The sequence below is a fragment of the Drosophila ananassae genome, chromosome XL (assembly GCF_017639315.1).
Source record: "Drosophila ananassae strain 14024-0371.13 chromosome XL, ASM1763931v2, whole genome shotgun sequence".
Lineage (NCBI taxonomy): Eukaryota > Metazoa > Arthropoda > Insecta > Diptera > Drosophilidae > Drosophila > Drosophila ananassae.
Window position 1 is genome coordinate 14719 of NC_057931.1, and position 23470 is coordinate 38188.

Consider the following 23470-nt stretch of genomic DNA (forward strand, 5'->3'; position numbering starts at 1 on the left):
AATATTGTTTTTAGTATTTTTTTTTCTTTGTTAGTATTTTTTCTGTTAATTGTAATGTGGCCGTGCTGCCAACCAGCTATGAGCGGGAAAAGTGTGGCAAAAAAGTTGCCTTTAGGGTAATACGCCACACCTTTCTCCTCCCCGCACAGAAAACAGCGCGCGCCTCCTCCTCCTTTTTTAAAAAAGACAATACAATGTTAACATAGTTATTTATTAATTTACACAATACAGACAATGTAAAGTCACATAATACAAACATGCAATGTTAAATAAAACACATAAATAAAAAAGGTTAAATAAAAATAAAAAAAAAAAAAAAAAGTCCTTGTCGGCCTGCTACAGCGGCAGCCACGGTGCAAAAATGTTGCTCAACAGAGTAATGGGACACCGTGGACTGCCGCGCCAGCTGGCCGCCTTGGACCCAATTTGGAGGAGGTAGGGCAATAGGGACAACTAAATGTTAGGCTAATGAAGGGCATTTCTCTGCTGTCCTGTCATTGCGGAACGTACGCTAAGGAGTGTGCAGCTAATTGTGTTGTGACGTTCCGCAATGACAGGACCACTAGTCTAAAGAATTTACTAGAAATGTTTTACCCCGCTTTTTAACGTCTTCTTAGTGTTGTGACTCTATTTTTTTTTGCCCATGTTAAATTTTTTTTTATAGAGCACAAAATGGACGAGCGGTGGTGCCAAATTACGAAGCGGAGAAGTGTCCTGTCTAGTTGCATTAGTTAAGTTATCATAAGTATGCACTTGACAAATCCATGTTTCCATGTTTCCGTACCCTCAGGCCCGGTTGCTGCGTAGATATATACGGGCTGGTTAACCCATCTGTGAGTGAGTGTTCCTGGTAGCTGCTTAAAAAAGACGACCTTAGGGATAATATTTTATATTCTAACTGTTGAGTTTTGATTTTCCACTTTTTATTTTGTCCAAATTGTCTGTTTACATTCTTGACAAGGAAAATCCATTCACATTTATCCCTCTGACCAACCCCAATTTTGCTCAGTGTAGCGTTATCTGACCAATCTTGATCCTCTTTACTCTCTCTCTTCAAGAGAGAGTCTCAGTCAGATCGTCGTGTTGTGTAGTTGGTCGAGTGTGGACGTGCTTTGCGCCCCACTCCTAGTCTCAGTCAGGCAGTCAGATCGTCGTGTTGATCAGTTGGTCGAGTGCGGACGTGCCTGCGCCCACTCTCAGTGTCAGCCCCAGTGTCAGTGTCAGTTTCAGTCCCAGTGTCAGTTGGCCGGTCGAGGGCCAGTGCCCACGCCCCTTGCCCATTCCCGGCCGGAGCAGCCGCCAGGAGCGCAAGATCACTAGCCTCCAGAGCCTGATTTTCCGCCCGTGCTAGAGCCGCACACGCGCGCAGCAGCCGCGCCGAGGAGCCAGCCAGCAGGCCAGCAGGCCAGCGAGCCGTAAGCTAGCAAGTACCGCCACAGCCAATTGTACAAGCAGCCGTAAGAACAATGGGAAAGAGAAGAAACCACAAACATCGGCTGTGCAATTTTATTATTTTATTTTATTTTATTTTATTCTGTGTCAAAGTGCAATTTTGGGATTTAATTTTGCCAATTAAATCCCACAATATATGTATGTCATACATACATACACATGCTGCTATTTATTTCCCCAATTAAAAACGTGATGGCCGGCTTAAGAGAGGATTTAAAGATCGGTGAGTTTAAGAACAAAACCTTTTTTACTCACACATATTGATTTAACGCATTGCATCAATGGGTTTTAAGGGAGAGAAGTTGAAACACTGGGAAATACATACACACAGATTTACCCAAGTCACAAACCATAAAGTATTCACATACTTGGGACTTTTGTTGCTAGCATTCACATGTTGCTGCCAAAGTTATGCACACATATGTTGCTGCAACAAAATTATTTCCCCTTCCCCCCCTGCCCTCAATTGCACACTCTAAATATTATAAATTGCACATTATCCTACTAACTGCACGCCATTACCTAATATTGCACAATTATTAACACGCACTAAACGAATCATTTGAGTCTAATATTTTACGATAACAAATGGGAAATTAATTCAACATTAAAACACCTATTAATTATTAACATGCCCCGAAGCGATTTTTTATTCATTATTTTCCTCATTTTGTTATCATTCACTAATTAATAAAACATCTGACACATTTTTATGAATTTATGACCCGACTCTTTTTATTTTATGAACCGATGAACGAACTCTTGAAACAACTTTTCCCAGCTCTCGTCTTGACAAACCCAAGCTGGTGAACTTGACCAATATTATCCCGCCTTGGCCTGGCAAGCCTTGGCAATTGAATTTTGATCCTGCAGTTTTTGAATATTATTGAAGAATACTAAATATTTTCTTGAATTCCAGATGTCCCTGCTTTCGGCCTGGCAAGCCGAAGCAAACAATTTATTTTGATCCTTTGGTGATGGTTTTCTAGATTTATCCTGTTTAATAGTCTCTCTGCCTCTTGGTCTGGCAAACCAATGCAGATGAGCTGATCTTGTGAATGATAATGGATGAATTTGGCCAACGCTTGTGCTTGGCCAAAGTCTGAATCTCAATATTTCTTGCTTATAAGGTCTGGCAAACCATAGCAAATATATTTCTTTATCCTTAAGATTTTTCTAGAATAACCCAGTGCAATAATTTTCTGTTTACGGCCTGGCAAACCTAAACAGTTGATAGGATCCTGCAAAGTACAACTGTTGAATCTGGCCAATATTTATTGGTCAAATTTGGAATTCTGAATTTATTTTTGTTTTTCTCCGGTCTGGCAAACCGAAATAATTTATTTTATTCTGTGATGATTTTCCTGCTTTTTGGTCTGGCAAACCAAAAGCAGCTGTGCGAATTCTGCAGTAGCGTTATTTACACTAATTCCGATCAATGAAATGTCAAGTTTGAGTTCCAAGAAAATCTGCCAACCCCTTTATTCAGACTGCAGTATGAAACGAATCCTGCATATCCTTGCCTATGGACTGGCACTCCTAGGCAACAAGCCAGATGCTGCACTCTGTTATTTCACGCTTTTGGCCAACTAGTTTGGCCAAATCAGAATTCTTGCCGCCGCCTGTTCCTGCCCGAGATGGCCCTTTTTGGGCAAAACAAGATGAAAGAAGGAAGTCCTGTTGACAGTCAATCCTGCTGTCGCCCGCCAACGAGCCAGTCCCAGCCGCAAGTAGCGGCCAAGTCTGGCCAAAAAATCACGGCCCAATGCAAATGAAGGACGTCCTATTGGCAGCCAATCCTGGCTGTCACCCGCAAGTAGCCGCCAATTCTGGGCTATAATCTGGGCCCAATGCGAATGAAGGATGTCCTGTGGGCGACCAATCCTGGCCGCCCATTACCAATGAGCCCGACTCAGCCCCCAATTGTGGCCATGTCGGGCCATCCAGGCGTCCTCCATCCTTCGATGTCTTGGCCTGGAGGGCATCCACCGATCAGGATGCTGAAGATGTTTTGCACTCGCCCTGGATTGGAGATGACCCCCCCCCTGCCTGGATGAGGATGGCCCATTTGAAGGGCCCAACGCTGGACATCCTTCTCCATGGACTTTAGATAATTATTTTTCATCTTGTTTGTCTCGCTAAAAGTCCTCCTCCAAATTCTTATCTTGACCAATCTTTGTTTTTTTTTTTTTATTTGTGTTCTCATCTCGTAAGAATCACACTGTTTTGTGATTCTTTTAATGTTAGACTTGACTCAAATCTTTTTGTTTTTTATTATTTTTGTTAATTTATGTTGTTTTTAGTTTCTTGTTTTTCATTATAAGATTCATGTAAATCAACTTGACAATAATAATTAACGTAGTTCTTGTTAGGCTAATTGTCCTTGTCGGCCTGCTACAGCGGCAGCCACGGTGCAAAAATGTTGCTCAACAGAGTAATGGGACACCGTGGACTGCCGCGCCAGCTGGCCGCCTTGGACCCAATTTGGAGGAGGTAGGGCAATAGGGACAACTAAATGTTAGGCTAATGAAGGGCATTTCTCTGCTGTCCTGTCATTGCGGAACGTACGCTAAGGAGTGTGCAGCTAATTGTGTTGTGACGTTCCGCAATGACAGGACCACTAGTCTAAAGAATTTACTAGAAATGTTTTACCCCGCTTTTTAACGTCTTCTTAGTGTTGTGACTCTATTTTTTTTTGCCCATGTTAAATTTTTTTTTATAGAGCACAAAATGGACGAGCGGTGGTGCCAAATTAAGAAGCGGAGAAGTGTCCTGTCTAGATGCATTAGTTAAGTTATGATAAGTATGCACTTGACAAATCCATGTTTCCATGTTTCCGTATCCTCAGGCCCGGTTGCTGCGTAGATATATACGGGCTGGTTAACCCATCTGTGAGTGAGTGTTCCTGGCTGTTGCTTAAAAAAGACGACCTTAGGGATAATATTTATATCTAAATTGTTGAGCTTCTTGATTTTCCACTTTTCTATTTTGTCCAAATCGTCTGTTTCACATTCTTGACAAGGAAAATCCATTCACATTTATAACTATTCATCCCTCTGACCAACCCCAATTTTGCTCAGTGTAGCGTTTTCTGACCAATCTTGATCCTCTTTACTCTCTCTCTTCAAGAGAGAGTCTCAGTCAGATCGTCGTGTTGTGTAGTTGGTCGAGTGCGGACGTGCTTTGCGCCCCACTCCTAGTCTCAGTCAGGCAGTCAGATCGTCGTGTTGTGTAGTTGGTCGAGTGCGGACGTGCCTTGCGCCCCACTCTCAGTCTCAGTCAGGCAGTCAGATCGTCGTGTTGTGTAGTTGGTCGAGTGCGGACGTGCCTTGCGCCCCACTCTCAGTCTCAGTCAGGCAGTCAGATCGTCGTGTTGATCAGTTGGTCGAGTGCGGACGTGCCTGCGCCCGCTCTCAGTGTCAGTGTCAGTTTCAGTCCCAGTGTCAGTTGGCCGGTCGAGGGCTAACGTGCCCACGCCCCTTGCCCATTCCCGGCCGGAGCAGCCGCCAGGAGCGCAAGATCACTAGCCTCCAGAGCCTGATTTTCCGCCCGTGCTAGAGCCGCACACGCGCGCAGCAGCCGCGCCGAGGAGCCAGCCAGTAGGCCAGCAGGCCAGCGAGCCGTAAGCTAGCAAGTACCGCCACAGTCAATTGTACACAGCAGCCGTAAGAACAGAACAATGTACGAAACAACCAATTACGTAAAGGAAACAAATAATAATTAGAACAAACAACAACAAAATACAAGAAAAAAAAAAAAAAAGGTGTTTCTATTGACCTGAAATTGACCAAAAAATTGACCAAAATTGACCAAATTGACCAAATATATATATGTAAAATCTACGAAACACGACTTGAAAAAGCGAGACTTCTGACGACATATATATACACATAAAACGACACATATAAAGGCACATAAAACGACATTAAAAAAGGCATATTCCACGACATATAAAAAAGGCAGATTAAATTACATATTAAAAGACATATAAAAGGACATATAAAACGACATATAAAACGACACATATATATTTATATATATACACATATAATCTAATTCCCGCCCAGCACATACACATACATATACATTTGGCGCCAATTATTGCGCACCTGTGCGTGTGCCTCATAACCGTTTATTCTGCAGCAACGGCATCATCACCAATTTTGGCGGCCAAGTACAGCCACGGCAAAGCATATTGCACAAAATTAGTCAATTTTTTGGCAATTTTGGCGCAATTGGAAGCGTCGCACAAAAGGAGAAGCAGGAGAACCGCTATTCTATTGGCAGCTTATCTGGAGAGAGGTCCATTCCTGAGCTAAGAAAGGCGGAGCGAAGAAAACGAAAGATGGCAAAGAGAGGCTTAAATAAGGGTGAGTCTGACATTGCTACTCCCTTCAGCACTCTTTCTCCCTTTAGCACTCTCTTACTTAATATGCACAACGAAGACTCTCTCACTAAAGAGTCCTATCCTAAAGAGAATCCCATTAAAGAGAAAATTGCCAAAGAGAACGATATGCCTCTCTTAGACTCCCTTTCCTCTTGCTCTCCTCATCCCCACACACCAGCCAAAGATCCCGGTGCTCTCACTAATACTAAGAGCCAGAGCGCCAAGCGACAGCTCTCCACATCAACTTCGATCACTACCAGCGCATCCAAGCGGGCTCATGCTGATAACTCCTCCATTAAAATGCAAACAGTTATGGTGCTGCGCGATTTTTATACCAAATTAAAAGCTGCCTCTAATTCTAATGCTAATTTAAATAAAAATGCCTATTCTGCGAAACGATCCCTACTTAATGACTTGTCTGCTAATGAAACTAATTGTGCTAGTTTGAACTCCAACAACTACAACAACAACAGCATCAACCTAGATGACATTTCTCCAACGGTTAGTGCTAGTTTGGATAGCCAGGATGCTCCTCATTTGGAGCCAGCCAGTATTGAGTGGGCGCGTATTCAGGCTCTGGTCCATTCTCCACCTTGGGTCACCATCAACAACAACAGCAACAGGAAGCCGAGCGCGATGAAGAAGAAGAAGGACTCACTTGGCAATCCTAAGCCATTTGTCCTTCTTAAGGATGGCGACTTTCCTCCGCTTCCCCCCCCAATGAAGACTCCGCTATTTAAAAGTAATTTTGCGCAGCAACTTTGTAGGGAAAAGGTGATGAACAGCAATAGCAGCAAAAACAATAATAGTATTGGCAACAGTAACGGCAACAACAACAACCACGCCAATGGTAGCAGCGCTACGAGGAATAATAATAATTCAGCAAAGTTAGGTGCCGGTACTCCTAGGGTTAGATGGAAAGAGGCTCCGTCTAACAGTAACTCCAAATCGACGCCATCTTTTAGAGCCAAAACTACGCCCATGCCAATTCCTAGGAGAACTTTCTCTAGGTCCTCTTCCACCTCTGCCAGTGTCTCTAGCCAGTTGACTCAGTGTCATCGGTGTCAAGCTTTCGGCCACTTCAAGAATGACTGCAGACGCAAATTCGTCTGCATGAAGTGTGCTGGCCTCCATCCTACAGTTGCCTGTCGAAAGCACAGGAATACGCCCCCTAAATGCTGTAACTGTGGCGGTCAGCATATCAGTGCGTATAAAGGTTGCCCCTTTTATTCTAATTTGAAACGCAAAGCGCTAGGGTATTCCAACGATAGGCAGTTGAAGGCCAGTCACCAACAATCTAGAAGACACTCTGACAGAAACAATCTTGCTAATTTGCAGCTGAAAAGTCGCAAATACCCAGTTCATCAGCAGAGTCACAAGCATCAACAGAGACAGAATGCCAATTATTGGCAGCTATTGCAAGACAACACCCCATCAATTAGCAATAGAAGATCGTGGAATACTGAATCTAGGCCAAGGAAGAATCTTAACTACCGACAGAATTACAGGCAGGATTGGAGAAACACCAATAGGAGAACCACTAGGAAACAGTCCGCCCCTAGTTATCCCATTTCCAGGCCAGCCAATAAGAATCCTGCTGAGGCTCACTTGGCTCGATTCCAGGCAAAACTCCTTGCAGAGCGCGCTAGGGAATCAGGTGAACCTAATGCTAGTGATAAACCTCTACACCTAGCTCTACAACCTGTTAATGAGACCAATGCAACAAGTGCTATGAACATCAATACTAGGGGGCCTCAACACAAAGCTTCTCCTACCGCCAACAATAATTGCTGCCACTTACAGCACCTAACGCAGTCCCTTGACGAGCTTAAGGCGCAACAGGACAAGACTCATGAAAGGCTGGACAAATTTGAGCGTCTTTTTAACAAACTCTTTAAATCACTTAATAAAATTATTGCCACGCTAGATTTAACAGGGTTGTCCCTCAATTTGCACCTGGAAAGCGACCAAAGCGATCAATCCCTGCCTGGCGATCTCTTCGATACCACCGTTGGAGAATCTTACATGGAGATCAGCCTGGCCAATGACTCCAGGAGCGCCTGAGCCAGGATAATATTCGCCAGCCCCATCCGACTAGGCAGCAGACCATCATGGGTCTTTGGATTGGGCTCGGATTGCCGGTGGTGTTTTTGCTTTGCAGCTGATTGTTACTATAGTCCCAGGAAACACCGATTTTAAATTAACTTCTGCCTTGCCATTCAGCTGCCGTCATGATTCTGTCCTTCAGTGGGGCTACTTTTCCTTCACCTGCAGGAAGTTGCTTAGTAGTAGGAAATGCCAATTGCAGAATTTTAGCTACGCCCTCCTAGCGCCACCTATGGGCGTACGTTTCGACCTCTTGTGAAAAAAAAAAACCTCACCTGAGGGTCGAAATTTTGAAGGATTGCTGCCATTCACTCTGGATGTCATCCAACTCCAGCAGGATGATGCTGTGGGCCAGAAAATGCCAATTGTTGAATTCTTGCCACGCCCCCTTAGCGCCACCATGGGCGTTTGTATTGGTCACATATGAAAAATCTCATGTGTTGACCACTACTTCTTGGGTATGGCAAAAATTTTATGGAGCGCTGTTTTCCACCTCGGATGCTATTCAACACCTTCAGGAGGACCCTAAGGACTAGCCAACACCAATTACTGAATTTTTGCCACGCCCCCTTAGCGCCACCATGGGCGTATGTATTGGGCACATATGAAAAATCTCATGTGTTGCCCACTACTTCTTGGTTATGGCAAAAACTTTATGGAGCGCTGTTTTCCACCTCGGATGCTATTCAACACCTTCAGGAGGACCTTAAGGACTAGCCAACACCAATTATGGAATTTTTGCCACGCCCCCTTAGCGCCACCATGGGCGTATGTATTGGGCACATATGAAAAATCTCATGTGTTGACCACTACTTCTTGGGTATGGCAAAAATTTTATGGAGCGCTGTTTTCCACCTCGGATGCTATTCAACACCTTCAGGAGGACCCTAAGGACTAGCCAACACCAATTATTGAATTTTTGCCACGCCCCCTTAGCGCCACCATGGGCGTATGTATTGGTCACATATGAAAAATCTCATGTGTTGACCACTACTTCTTGGGTATGGCAAAAATTTTATGGAGCGCTGTTTTTCCACCTCGGATGCCATTCAACACCTTCAGGAGGACCTTAAGGACTAGCCAACACCAATTATTGAATATTTGCCACGCCCCCTTAGCGCCACCATGGGCGTATGTATTGGGCACATATGAAAAATCTCATGTGTTGACCACTACTTCTTGGGTATGGCAAAAAATTTTATTGAGCGCTGTTTTCCACCTCGGATGCTATTCAACACCTTCAGGAGGTCCCTAAGGACCAGGATACACCAACTCCTGAATTTTTGCCACGCCCCCTGAACGCCACCATGGGCGCACGTTTTGACCTCTTGTGAAAAATTTCACCCGTTGGTCGAAATTTTGAAGGATTGCTGCCATTCACTCTGGATGTCATCCAACACCAGCAGGATGATGCTTAGGACTGGATTGGACCATTTACAGAATTTTAGCCACGCCCTCCTAGCGCCACCATGGGCGTATGTAATGGCCACACGTGAAAATTCACACTTGATGGTCATTTCCACTGGGTATGGCTGGAATGTTACGGGGCTCTATCATGCGTCCAGGATGACTACCATCGCCTGCAGGATGAACCTAAGGACCAGGATTCATCAACTCCTGAATTTTAGCCACGCCCCCTGAGCGCCACCATGGGCGTATGTTTCGACCTCTTGTGAAAAATTTCACCTGTTGGTCGAAATTCTTAAGGAGCACTGCCATTCAATCTGGATGTCATCTAACACCACCAGGATGATGCTTAGGACTGGATTGGACCTATTGCAGAATTTTGCCACGCCCCCTGACTGCCACTATGGGCGGCTACACTTGGCCATTTATGGAATTTCTCCATTTTATAGCCACTTCTGTGGGGCTCATCTGAAATTCTTTCCAGTCTCCCTCTGCTGACCTAATGCCACCCAACTCTCCTGTGATGATGCCATGATCCTTTTTAAGGACTCACAAAAATTCTTTTGCCTGCCACTATACAGCCCATTTAGGGCTGCTCATTGAACAAACTGTGATATTGTGTATACGTACATCCTTGACGACACCTAACATGGACGACAAGGCTAACTAATTCTAAGGATCTAAGGACTGACGAAGGTATTTACACTCTGGATGCCCCCTATTGGGGCAATTTTATATGATAATTTATTTCCTGACGACATCTCCAGCCATGGTGGATGCCCCCTAGTGGGTCATTATAATTATAATATTAATTTAGGGAAAATTATTCCCCCACCAAATGTTACATTTGTCGCCAGATCCTGGCGGCATTATCGTCTCGATTTTTGTCAACCTTGTCAGTTCTAGCCAATGTCTTTCCGTTAACTCAAAGGACTCATAATCACACACAAATGCAATTTCACACAATGAGCCTGAAATTATCCATGTCCAAGGAACCCGCAAATCCCAAGTCAGTGAGATTTCTCAAATATTCTCTTTATTTAAATAATTGCCAATTGCCTAATAAATATCATCACATTCAAAATGCAAATATTCACAAATATATTGAGCCATAAAAATTCTCCAAATCTAATAAGTATGATAATAAAACCCTCTGAGTCAGTGAAATATTCCATTCACGTTAACAATTTGCCAATTGCCAAGTGAACAAATTCTCATTTGAATTTATTCTAAATAATTGAAAAAGTTGCTATATATTTACATATGCACGTTCCGATTCCATTGTTCCCATAGCAAGGAAATGCTCGTACTTTATTTTGCCCTGCCAGTCTCCGTGCATTAATGCGAGCGAACGCAACTATTTCTCCACGTGCTTTATATGTGCTATAAGTAATACCGATTCCATTGGCCAAAATCGTTAAAATTTAATATGAAATACTGGCCAACAGCCAAGGGCTGAAAACTAAAGAAAATTTATTACATTTGTGCAATTTCCCCATTTACAAATATATATTTAAAGTGCAATATTTCCGTTTTCTTTTCTAGGGGAAAGAGAAGAAACCATAAACATCGGCTGTGCAATTTTATTATTTTATTTTATTTTATTTTATTCTGTGTCAAAGTGCAATTTTGGGATTTAATTTTGCCAATTAAATCCCACAATATATGTATGTCATACATACATACACATGCTGCTATTTATTTCCCCAATTAAAAACGTGATGACCGGCTTAAGAGAGGATTTAAAGATCGGTGAGTTTAAGAACAAAACCTTTTTTACTCACACATATTGATTTAACGCATCGCATCAATGGGTTTTAAGGGAGGGAATTTGAAACACTGGGAAATACATACACATAGATCTACCCAAGTCACAAACCATAAAGTATTCACATACTTGGGACTTTGTTGCTAGCATACTCATGTTGCTGCCAAAGTTATGCACATATATGTTGCTGCAACAAAACTATTTCCCCTTCCCCCCCTGCCCTCAATTGCACACACTAAATATTATAAATTGCACATTATCCTACTAATTGCACGCCATTACCTAATATTGCACAATTATTAACACGCACTAAACGAATCATTTGAGTCTAATATTTTACGATAACAAATGGGAAATTAATTCAACATTAAAACACCTATTAATTATTAACATGCCCCGAAGCGATTTTTTTATTCACTATTTTCCTCATTTTGTTATCATTTACTAATTAATAAAACATCTGACACTTTTTTATGAATTTATGACCCGACTCTTTTTTATTTTATGAACCGATGAACGAACTCTTGAAACAACTTTTCCCAGCTCTCGTCTTGACAAACCCAAGCTGGTGAACTTGACCAATATTATCCCGCCTTGGCCTGGCAAGCCTTGGCAATTGAATTTTGATCCTGCAGTTTTTGAATATTATTGAAGAATACTAAATATTTTCTTGAATTCCAGATGTCCCTGCTTTCGGCCTGGCAAGCCGAAGCAAACAATTTATTTTGATCCTTTGGTGGTGGTTTTCTAGATTTATCCTGTTTAATAGTCTCTCTGCCTCTTGGTCTGGCAAACCAAAGCAGATGAGCTGATCTTGTGAATGATAATGGATGAATTTGGCCAAGCACAAGCGTTGGCCAAGCTCTGAATCTCAATATTTTTGCCTTGGTCTGGCAAACCATAGCAAATTTATTCCTTTATCCTTAAGATTTTTCTAGAATAACCCAGTGCAATAATTTTCTGTTTACGGCCTGGCAAACCTAAACAGTTGATAGGATCCTGCAAAGTACAACTTTTGAATCTGGCCAATATTTATTGGTCAAATTTGGAATTCTGAATTTATTTTTGTTTTTTTTCTCCGGTCTGGCAAACCGAAACAATTTATTTTATTCTGTGATGATTTTCCTGCTTTTTGGTCTGGCAAACCAAAAGCAGCTGAGCTAATTCTGCAGTAGCGATATTTACACTAATTCCGATCAATGAAATGTCAAGTTTGAGTTCCAAGAAAATCTGCCAACCCCATTATTCAGATTGCAGTATGAAACGAATCCTGGATATCCTTGCCTATGGACTGGCACTCCTAGGCAACAAGCCAGATGCTGCATTCTGTTATTTCACGCTTTTGGCCAACTAGTCTGGCCAAATCAGAATTCTTGCCGCCGCCTGTTCCTGCCCGAGATGGCCCTTTTTGGGCAAAACAAGATGAAAGAAGGAAGTCCTGTTGACAGTCAATCCTGCTATCGCCCGTCAACGAGCCAGTCCCAGCCGCAAGTAGCGGCCAAGTCTGGCCAAAAATCATGGCCCAATGCAAATGAAGGATGTCCTCCTGGCAGTCAATCTGGCTGTCATCCGTCAATGAGCCAGTCCCAGCCGCAAGTAGCGGCCAAGTCTGGCCAAAAATCATGGCCCAATGCAAATGAAGGATGTCCTCCTGGCAGTCAATCTGGCTGTCACCCGTCAATGAGCCAGTCTTAGCCGCAAGCAGCGGCTATTTCTGGCCATAAATCATGGCCCAATGCAAATGAAGGATGTCCTCTTGGCAGTCAATCCTGGCTGTCAGCTGCAAGCAGCGGCCAAGTCTGGGCTATAATCTGGGCCCAATGCAAATGAAGGATGTCCTGTGGGCGACCAATCCTGGCCGCCCACCACCAATGAGCCCGACTCAGCCCCCAATTATGGCCATGTCGGGCCATCCAGGCGTCCTCCATCCTCTGATGTCTTGGCCTGGAGGGCATCCACCGATCAGGATGCTGAAGATGTCTTGCACTCGCCCTGGATTGGAGATGACCCCCCCCCTGCCTGGATGAGGATGGCCTATTTGAAGGGCCCAACGCTGGACATCCTTCTCAATTGACTTTAGATAATTGTTTTCATCTTGTTTGTCTCGCTAAAAGTCCTCCTCCAAATTCTTATCTTGACCAATCTTTGTTTTTATTTGTGTTCTCATCTCGTAAGAATCACACTGTTTTGTGATTCTTTTAATGTTAGACTTGACTCAAATCTTTTTGTTTTTTATTATTTTTGTTAATTTATGTTGTTTTTAGTTTCTTGTTTTTCATTATAAGATTCATGTAAATCAACTTGACAATAATAATTAACGTAGTTCTTCTTAGGCTAATTGTCCTTGTCGGCCTGCTACAGCGGCAGCCACGGTGCAAAAATGTTGCTCAACAGAGTAATGGGACACCGTGGACTGCCGCGCCAGCTGGCCGCCTTGGACCCAATTTGGAGGAGGTAGGGCAATAGGGACAACTAATTATTAGGCTAATGTAAAAAAAAAATTTTTAAAAAAAAAAAAAAAAAAAAAAACTTAATTGCACTCTCTTAAATATTATAAATTGCACGCTATTTACTAATTGCACGTGATTATCTAAAATTGCACAATTACTACCATATACTAAACGAGTCGATTAAGTCTATTTACTTATGATAACATAAGGGAAATTAATTTAATATTGAAACACCTATTATTTATTGATATTGAGAACTGCCATGCTGCCATGCTGCATGCCCTGTGTCATTATACCCGTCCTGTTCACTCCTACTGCTACTATATGTTTAAAAATAATTTCCCTTGCTGCACTATGCTGTCTCTGCTCCGCCAAAGTCTATAAAAGGACTCCACCCACATGACGGTGCTCTCACTCTGTTTTTGACACCGAACTACACAGATCGCCTAAATAACGCCTTTGTTTTTTTTTTTACTTTGGAGTGGTTTTTTTTTTTTACTAAATCTATTGTTGTCATGACTCCTACCAAATCTCACGATGGGGAAAACACTGATTATAAACCCCACAGGCCTAAGCAGTGCCATAACTGCCTGCAATTTGGGCACACGTCCAGGGGTTGCAGGGCATTGACCATATGTGGCAAATGCTCAGGCCAACATAAAACCAACGTCTGCCATGAATCCCGGGCCCGCCCAAATGTGCCAACTGCGATGGCCCACATGTTGTGGGTTATAAAGGCTGCCCATTCTTTTTGATACAGAAAGGCCTGCCTAGACGCGCCTCTGGGAAAACTAAGGAAAGATTCTGACGATATTAATTTCTATTTGAAATGGCGAAATTATGTATTTGTTCCTTAATGCCCTGAGGTGGCTTTTGTTTTTTTTTTCCTTTGTTATCATTAATCAATAAAATATTTGACATAATATTAAAAAAATAATTTTAAATAACAGCCTTGACGCCAATGACATTATTTATGCTTAAAACCCCAAAAAGTTAAATTGGGCGGATCGGCTGCCCCTTTTTTTGTTATATATTAATTGTTAAAGTAGCCCTTTTTAATTTATTTTTGTTTCGTTTTTATTTGTTTAGAATTTGTATTTAATATTTCTTTTCTTATTAAATTAGATAAAGTAGGCCAAATAACAAAATTAAAATTTAGAGGGCTTTTAAGAGCGTTGTGCACCATGCTTCAGGGCTAGAGTTATGTGGAGAGTTTGGAAAGTCCCACAGATAATTACCCAAAGGGCAACTTTTGTTCTGGGAGATTTACCAGTAAAATGGCGGCTCCTGGTCACGTCCCCTATTTTTTTTTTTTTATATATTAATTGTTAAAGTATCCTAACTTAATATAACTTTACTTAAAATTAAACTAAAGCTAAAAAAAAAAAAGTCGGATCGCGGCAGTTTAGAACGCGTCCGATCGGCTTGAGGAGCAGCAGCCGAATGGATGGAATGCTTGAGATGGCTATCGGTCATCGAGTTCGATTTTAACGTGAGTCACCCTGTCCGATTTTTACATGAACCACCCTTATCGATTTCCACATGATTCACCCTGTCCGATAACACCATGAGTCGCCCTGTCCGATAACAACATGAGTCACCCTGCCCGATAACAGCATGAGTCACCCTTACCGTTTTCGATAACAAGCAACAGCTTTTTTTTGAAGATTTCAGTGTTGTACAACGGGTTTTTTTATTTTGGCGCCCTTGGTGAGATTTTTTTAATAAAGTTAACATGTCTGAAACATTAAAATTACTTTACTTTAAGTATATTTAAGATAAATCTAACTTACTGAATAAGTAACACGATTAAATCCATAAAAATTACTGCAATTACAAAATAAAAGATAATATGCGCCTTTTAATATTTTAGCGCAACAAGATTCGTATCCATAAAATGATCCAAGTTACAGTATAAAAATATGGCATTACAATTTTGAAACGGCGCTTTAAAACTTTTGATGTTTATGCAGTTGCAGCGCAGAAGGCTTAATAAATAAATTATACTTAATTTAATTGAAATATTTTTAAAATCTTATAGGTGGACAATTGGGCTAGTCGTTGGAAGATATTTATCAACCCGGTCAACAGCGCCGGGTTAACACACAACATTAAAAAGGACTACTGGTTGTTAGAGGTAATAAAAATAGCCTTGCGATCCAGTTGTGGGAAACATCCTAAACAAGGTTGCAGGCTCCCACAAAAGAAGACTCTCCTGACATCCGAATCCCCTGTCTAAAAAACTAGGCACAACTTTTATAGGCGTAGAGTAAAACATTAAGACATGTTTTCAGCAGCAGCGCAGGATAATTTAATAATATTTACATTTAAATTTAAACAGTAATTATTGGTATAGTAAAAGAAAGCTTAGAAAAATTGTTACTGCAGTATAATGACTTAAAAGAATAAAAAAAAATAAAAAATGTTTGCCATTTTCAATTTTTAATTGTTTTTACACTTTTCAAACCCATAACTCCTAAATTTTTAAATCCGATCGGAAAAAAATTATACTCTTTGGAATCATAGCTTTAAGTATCTTCATATCTTGTTTAAAACTTTCTATATATAATCTTAAACTTTTTTTTTTTTAAATTTTCCAATGGGTCCTAAAAATGTTTAATTATTTCCCGGAACGATGTTCAATCTTCGCCAATCAGAATAATATAAGCGGTTCCTATTTTGTGCCCCCCATTCGACTAAAAACAATTGGAAGAGATTTATCGGATGGACTCCCTCGAATGTATGTGTAGTCTATATCTATATCTGAGCCAAGCCCGGGAAAAATTGGTTTTATTTGAAAAAGTTGTTGCATTGCCAGTAGCAGTAGTCGGCATATCATTTAAAGCTACAAGTTGTACATCAATACTTTCCTTTTTATTGGCCAATTTCCATCCGATTTTTGCCCGAAAAACTTTAAACAATTCTTAGATTGATTTTTCAATTTTCTGCAATAAAATCTATCAACAAAATATATTTGAGATTTTTTTTGTTAATTGCCAGTTGATTTCCAACAAAAATAGTGAAAAATGCATGGAAGGATATATTGGGCTTCTGCGATGGCTATATCTTGGCCAATTTTTGAACGATTCTTGAGCGGAATAACTTAAGGGGTTAAGTGAGTTTACTCGTCCAAAAAAAAGGTTATTTTTAATAATTTTTTTTTATATAAAGAATGCAAGTTTTTTTAACAACTTTTAAGTTTCTGAAAAATACATATTTGAAGAAGAATTTCTGAAATTTCAGAAAGAAATATTAAACAGTCAGCCATTAAGACGTCATTCCTGGTGAACCCTCAAAAAAAAAATGGTTTTGCGTTGACAACACAATTCCTGGCAGAATCATCCGAAATGAAAAGACGAAATACTTTCTTTTGCACAGTACTGGCCCAAAACAAGAAACTGAACGAAGGAAAAAACCAGAAGTGAAAATTGGATTTGGGGGCCACCTTTTTGCAAAACAAAAATTCAAATTGTGGAAAAATTTGTTTAACATTTTTTTTTAAATAGCTTTTATCAACAAAAAAATCCTTCGTTCAAACTCTCGAGAATCGTATCTCGAAGGCTTGTGCAAAATTTGGTCAAGATCGGTTGAGTAGTTTTTGAGAAATTTTGTCAACTGACATTAAATCCATAGTTTTAAGAAGACTGCGTTCAAAGGTTTGCGTTCTGCCTATACCTGACCTCGAGTGTCCACCTTTTCAAGGCTGTATCTCCCAAACATTTATTCGTATCGACTTAAAATATTAGAAGAATATTCTCGAGATTCTGTAGAAATGAATCAAAATAAAAAACCAAAATATTTTCTAGATTATTTGTGAATGTTTCCGGGGGATCCCCTACAGAATTATTGAAAGATGCATGGAAGGACATTTTGGGACCTTGCGAAAGCCATATCTTGGGAAATATTTACCCAATCCCTAAAAGGGATGCAGTTATGGAATCGTGGAACAATTCTCTTTAAATCTGCATCAAAATCTGGAGGTTGAATTTTTTTGGATTTATTTGAAACATTTCTGATAGACCTCCTTGAAAAGCGAGACAAGCCCCGCAATGCAAATATGGCCCATTGCGAAGGCCATATCTTTGGAAATATTTATCCGATTCCTAAAAGAGATGAAGTTATGGAATTGTGGATCAATTATCTTTAAATCTGCATCAAAATCTGGAGGTTGAATTTTTTTGGATTTATTTGAAACATTTCTGATAGACCCCCTTGAAAAGCAAGACAAGCCCCCGCAATGCATATATGGCCCCTTGCGAAGGCCATATCTTGGGAAATATCTATCCGATTCCTAAAAGGGATGCAGTTATGGAATTGTGAATCAATTCTCTCTAAATCTGCATCAAAATCTGGAGGTCGAATTTTTTTGCATTTATTTCAAAAATTTCTGATAGACCCCCTTGAAAAGCGAGACAAGCCCCCGCAATGTAAATATGGCCCCTTTCGAAGGCCATATCTTGGGAAATATCTATCCGATTCCTAAAAGAGATGCAGTTAAGGAATTGTGGAACCATTCTCCTTAAATCTGCATCAAAATCTGGAGGTCGATTTTTTTTGTTTTATTTTAAAAATTTCTGATAGGCCCCCTTGAAAAGCGAGACAAGCCCCCGCAATGCACATATGGCCCCTTGCGAAGGCCATATCTTGGGAAATATTTATCCGATTCCTAAAAGAGATGCAGTTATGAAATCGTGGAACAATTCTCCATAAATCTGCATCAAAATCTGGAGGTCGAATTTTTTTGCATTTATTTCAAAAATTTCTGATAGACCCCCTTGAAAAGCGAGACAAGCCCCCGCAATGCAAATATGGCCCCTTGCGAAGGCCATATCTTTGGAAATATCTATCCGATTCCTAAAAGAGATGCAGTTATGGAATTGTGAATCAATTCTCTCTTAATCTGCATCAAAATCTGGAGGTCGATTTTTTTTGTTTTATTTTTTTTTAAATTTCTGATAGACCCCCTTGAAAAGCCAGACAAGCCCCCGCAATGCACATATGGCCCCTTGCAAAGGCCATATCTTGGGAAATATTTATCCGATTCCTAAAAGGGATGCAGTTATGAAATTGTGGAACTTTTCTCCATAAATCTGCATCAAAATCTGGAGGTCGATTGTTTTTGTTTTATTTTAAAAATTTCTAATAGACCCCCTTGAAAAGCGAGACAAGCCCCCTCAATGCACATATGGCCCCTTGCGAAGGCCATATCTTTGGAAATATTTATCCGATTCCTAAAAGAGATGCAGTTATGAAATTGTGGAACTTTTCTCCATAAATCTGCATCAAAATCTGGAGGTCGAATTTTTTTGCATTTATTTCAAAAATTTCTGATAGACCCCCTTGAAAAGCGAGACAAGCCCCCGCAATGCAAATATGGCCCCTTGCGAAGGCCATATCTTGGGAAATATCTATCCGATTCCTAAAAGAGATGCAGTTATGGAATTGTGGATCAATTATCTTTAAATCTGCATCAAAATCTGGAGGTTGAATTTTTTTGGATTTATTTGAAACATTTCTGATAGACCCCCTTGAAAAGCAAGACAAGCCCCCGCAATGCACATATGGCCCCTTGCAAAGGCCATATCTTGGGAAATATCTATCCGATTCCTAAAAGAGATGCAGTTAAGGAATTGTGGAACCATTCTCCTTAAATCTGCATCAAAATCTGGAGGTCGATTTTTTTTGTTTTATTTTAAAAATTTTTAATAGACCCCCTTGAAAAGCGAGACAAGCCCCCTCAATGCACATATGGCCCCTTGCGAAGGCCATATCTTTGGAAATATTTATCTGATTCCTAAAAGAGATGCAGTTATGAAATCGTGGAACTATTCTCCATAAATCTGCATCAAAATCTGGAGGTCGAATTTTTTTGCATTTATTTCAAAAATTTCTGATAGACCCCCTTGAAAAGCGAGACAAGCCCCCGCAATGCAAATATGGCCCCTTTCGAAGGCCATATCTTTGGAAATATTTATCCGATTCCTAAAAGGGATGCAGTTATGAAATTGTGGAACTTTTCTCCATAAATCTGCATCAAAATCTGGAGGTCGAATTTTTTTGCATTTATTTCAAAAATTTCTGATAGACCCCCTTGAAAAGCGAGACAAGCCCCCGCAATGCAAATATGGCCCCTTTCGAAGGCCATATCTTGGGAAATATCTATACGATTCCTAAAAGGGATGCAGTTATGGAATTGTGGATAAATTCTCTCTAAATCTGCATCAAAATCTGGAGGTCGATTTTTTTTGCATTTATTTCAAAAATTTCTGATAGACCCCCTTGAAAAGCGAGACAAGCTTCCACAATGCAAATATGGCCCCTTGCGAAGGCCATATCTTGGGAAATATCTATCCGATTCCTAAAAGGGATGCATAAGGAATTGTGGAACCATTCTCTCTAAATCTGCATCAAAATCTGGAGGTCGATTTTTTTGTTTTATTTTTTTTTAAATTTCTGATAGACCCCCTTGAAAAGCGAGACAAGCCCCCGCAATGCACATATGGCCCCTTGCGAAGGCCATATCTTGGGAAATATTTATCCGATTCCTAAAAGGGATGCAGTTATTGAATTGTGGAACCATTCTCTTCAAATCTGCATCAAAATCTGGAAGTCGAATTTTTTTTGCATTTATTTCAAAAATTTCTGATAGACCCCCTTGAAAAGCGAGACAAGCCCCCGCAATGCAAATATGGCCCCTTTCGAAGGCCATATCTTGGGAAATATCTATACGATTCCTAAAAGGGATGCAGTTATGGAATTGTGGATAAATTCTCTCTAAATCTGCATCAAAATCTGGAGGTCGATTTTTTTTTGCATTTATATCAAAAATTTCTGATAGACCCCCTTGAAAAGCGAGACAAGCCCCCGCAATGCAAATATGGCCCCTTGCGAAGGCCATATCTTGGGAAATATTTATCCGATTCCTAAAAGGAATGCAGTTATTTAATTGTGGAACCATTCTCTTCAAATCTGCATCAAAATCTGGAAGTCGAATTTTTTTTGCATTTATTTCAAAAATTTCTGATAGACCCCCTTGAAAAGCGAGACAAGCCCCCGCAATGCACATATGGCCCCTTGCGAAGGCCATATCTTGGGAAATATTTATCCGATTCCTAAAAGAGATGCAGTTAAGGAATTGTGGAACCATTTTCTCTAAATCTGCATCAAAATCTGGAGGTCGATTTTTTTGTTTTATTTTTTTTTAAATTTCTGATAGACCACTTGAAAAGCGAGACAAGCCCCCGCAATGCAAATATGGCCCTTTGCGAAGGCCATATCTTGGGAAATATCTATCCGATTCCTAAAAGAGATGCAGTTAAGGAATTGTGGAACCATTCTCCTTAAATCTGCATCAATATCTGGAGGTCGATTTTTTTTGTTTTATTTTAAAAATTTCTGATAGACCCCCTTGAAAAGCGAGACAAGCCCCCGCAATGCACATATGGCCCCTTGCGAAGGCCATATCTTTGGAAATATCTATCCGATTCCTAAAAGAGATGCAGTTATGAAATCGTGGAACTATTCTCCATAAATCTGCATCAAAATCTGGAGGTCGAATTTTTTTGCATTTATTTCAAAAATTTCTGATAGACCCCCTTGAAAAGCGAGACAAGCCCCCGCAATGCAAATATAGCCCCTTGCGAAGGCCATATCTTGGGAAATATCTATCCGATTCCTAAAAGAGATGCAGTTAAGGAATTGTGGAACCATTCTCTCTAAATCTGCATCAAAATCTGGAGGTCGATTTTTTTGTTTTATTTTTTTTTAAATTTCTGATAGACCCCCTTGAAAAGCGAGACAAGCCCCCGCAATGCACATATGGCCCCTTGCAAAGGCCATATCTTGGGAAATATTTATCCGATTCCTAAAAGGGATGCAGTTATGAAATTGTGGATTTTTTCTCCATAAATCTGCATCAAAATCTGGAGGTCGAATTTTTTTGCATTTATTTCAAAAATTTCTGATAGACCCCCTTGAAAAGCGAGACAAGCCCCCGCAATGCAAATATGGCCCCTTGCGAAGGCCATATCTTGGGAAATATCTATCCGATTCCTAAAAGGGATGCAGTTATGGAATTGTGGATAAATTCTCTCTAAATCTGCATCAAAATCTGGAGGTCGATTTTTTTTTGCATTTATCAAAAATTTCTGATAGACCCCCTTGAAAAGCGAGACAAGCCCCCGCAATGCACATATGGCCCCTTGCGAAGGCCATATCTTGGGAAATATTTATCCGATTCCTAAAAGGGATGCAGTTATTGAATTGTGGAACCATTCTCTTCAAATCTGCATCAAAATCTGGAAGTCGAATTTTTTTTGCATTTATTTCAAAAATTTCTGATAGACCCCCTTGAATAGCGAGACAAGCCCCCGCAATGCAAATATGGCCCCTTGCGAAGGCCATATCTTTTGAAATATCTATCCGATTCCTAAAAGGGATGCAGTTATGGAATTGTGGAACCTTTCTCTTTAAATCTGCATCAAAGTTTGGAGGTCGAATTTTTTTTGCATTTATTTCAAAAATTTCTGATAGACCCCCTTGAAAAGCGAGACAAGCTTCCACAATGCAAATATGGCCCCTTGCGAAGGCCATATCTTGGGAAATATCTATCCGATTCCTAAAAGGGATGCAGTTATGGAATTGTGCATCAATACTCTCTTAATCTGCATCAAAATCTGGAGGTCGATTTTTTGTGCATTTATTTCAAAAATTTCTGATAGACCCCCTTGAAAAGCGAGACAAGCCCCCGCAATGCACATATGGCCCCTTGCGAAGGCCATATCTTTGGAAATATTTATCCGATTCCTAAAAGAGATGCAGTAATGAAATCGTGGAACTATTCTCCATAAATCTGCATCAAAATCTGGAGGTCGAATTTTTTTGCATTTATTTCAAAAATTTCTGATAGACCCCCTTGAAAAGCGAAACAAGCCCCCGCAATGCAAATGTGGCCCCTTTCGAAGGCCATATCTTGGGAAATATCCGATTCCTAAAAGGGATGCAGTTATGGAAGTGTGAATCAATTCTCTCTTAATCTGCATCAAAGTTTGGAGGTCGAATTTTTTTTGCATTTATTTCAAAAATTTCTGATAGACCCCCTTGAAAAGCGAGACAAGCTTCCGCAATGCAAATATGGCCCCTTGCGAAGGCCATATCTTGGGAAATATTTATCCGATTCCTAAAAGGGATACAGTTATTGAATTGTGGAACCATTCTCTTCAAATCTGCATCAAAATCTGGAAGTCGAATTTTTTTACATTTATTTCAAAAATTTCTGATAGACCCCCTTGAAAAGCGAGACAAGCCCCCGCAATGCACATATGGCCCCTTGCGAAGGCCATATCTTTGGAAATATTTATCCGATTCCTAAAAGGGATGCAGTTATTTAATTGTGGAACCATTCTCTTCAAATCTGCATCAAAATCTGGAAGTCGAATTTTTTTTACATTTATTTCAAAAATTTCTGATAGACCCCCTTGAAAAGCGAGACAAGCCCCCGCAATGCACATATGGCCCCTTGCGAAGGCCATATCTTGGGAAATATCTATCCGATTCCTAAAAGAGATGCAGTTATGAAATTGTGGAACTATTCTCCATAAATCTGCATCAAAATCTGGAGGTCGACTTTTTTTGCACATATGGCCCCTTGCGAAGGCCATATCTTTGGAAATATTTATCCGATTCCTAAAAGGGATGCAGTTATTTAATTGTGGAACCATTCTCTTCAAATCTGCATCAAAATCTGGAGGTCGATTTTTTGTGCATTTATTTCAAAAATTTCTGATAGACCCCCTTGAAAAGCGAGACAAGCCCCCGCAATGCAAATATGGCCCCTTGCGAAGGCCATATCTTGGAAAATATCCATCCGATTCCTAAAAGAGACGCAGTTATGAAATCGTG

At 40.5% G+C, this 23470-nt stretch overlaps 1 protein-coding gene across 5 annotated transcripts; it reads left to right on the top strand.

The window, feature by feature from the left end:
- Positions 1-327: 327 nt before the first annotated feature.
- LOC116655167 (homeobox protein 2-like) lies at positions 328-16501 on the top strand. Of its 5 annotated transcripts, none has more exons than XM_044717122.1 (2): positions 328-11104; positions 15612-16501. In XM_044717122.1, the coding sequence occupies exon 1, from the start codon at positions 5798-5800 to the stop codon at positions 7901-7903; it is 2106 nt and encodes a 701-aa protein (XP_044573057.1). In that variant the 5' UTR covers positions 328-5797; the 3' UTR covers positions 7904-11104; positions 15612-16501. The 5 variants fall into 5 exon arrangements, 3 of the variants coding, with proteins under 3 accessions (XP_044573057.1, XP_044573056.1, XP_032308468.1); XM_044717121.1 differs by lacking the exon at positions 15612-16501 and having other exon boundaries at positions 328-10048; positions 10898-13592; XM_032452577.2 differs by lacking the exon at positions 15612-16501 and having other exon boundaries at positions 328-5822; positions 6283-13592.
- Positions 16502-23470: the final 6969 nt, after the last annotated feature.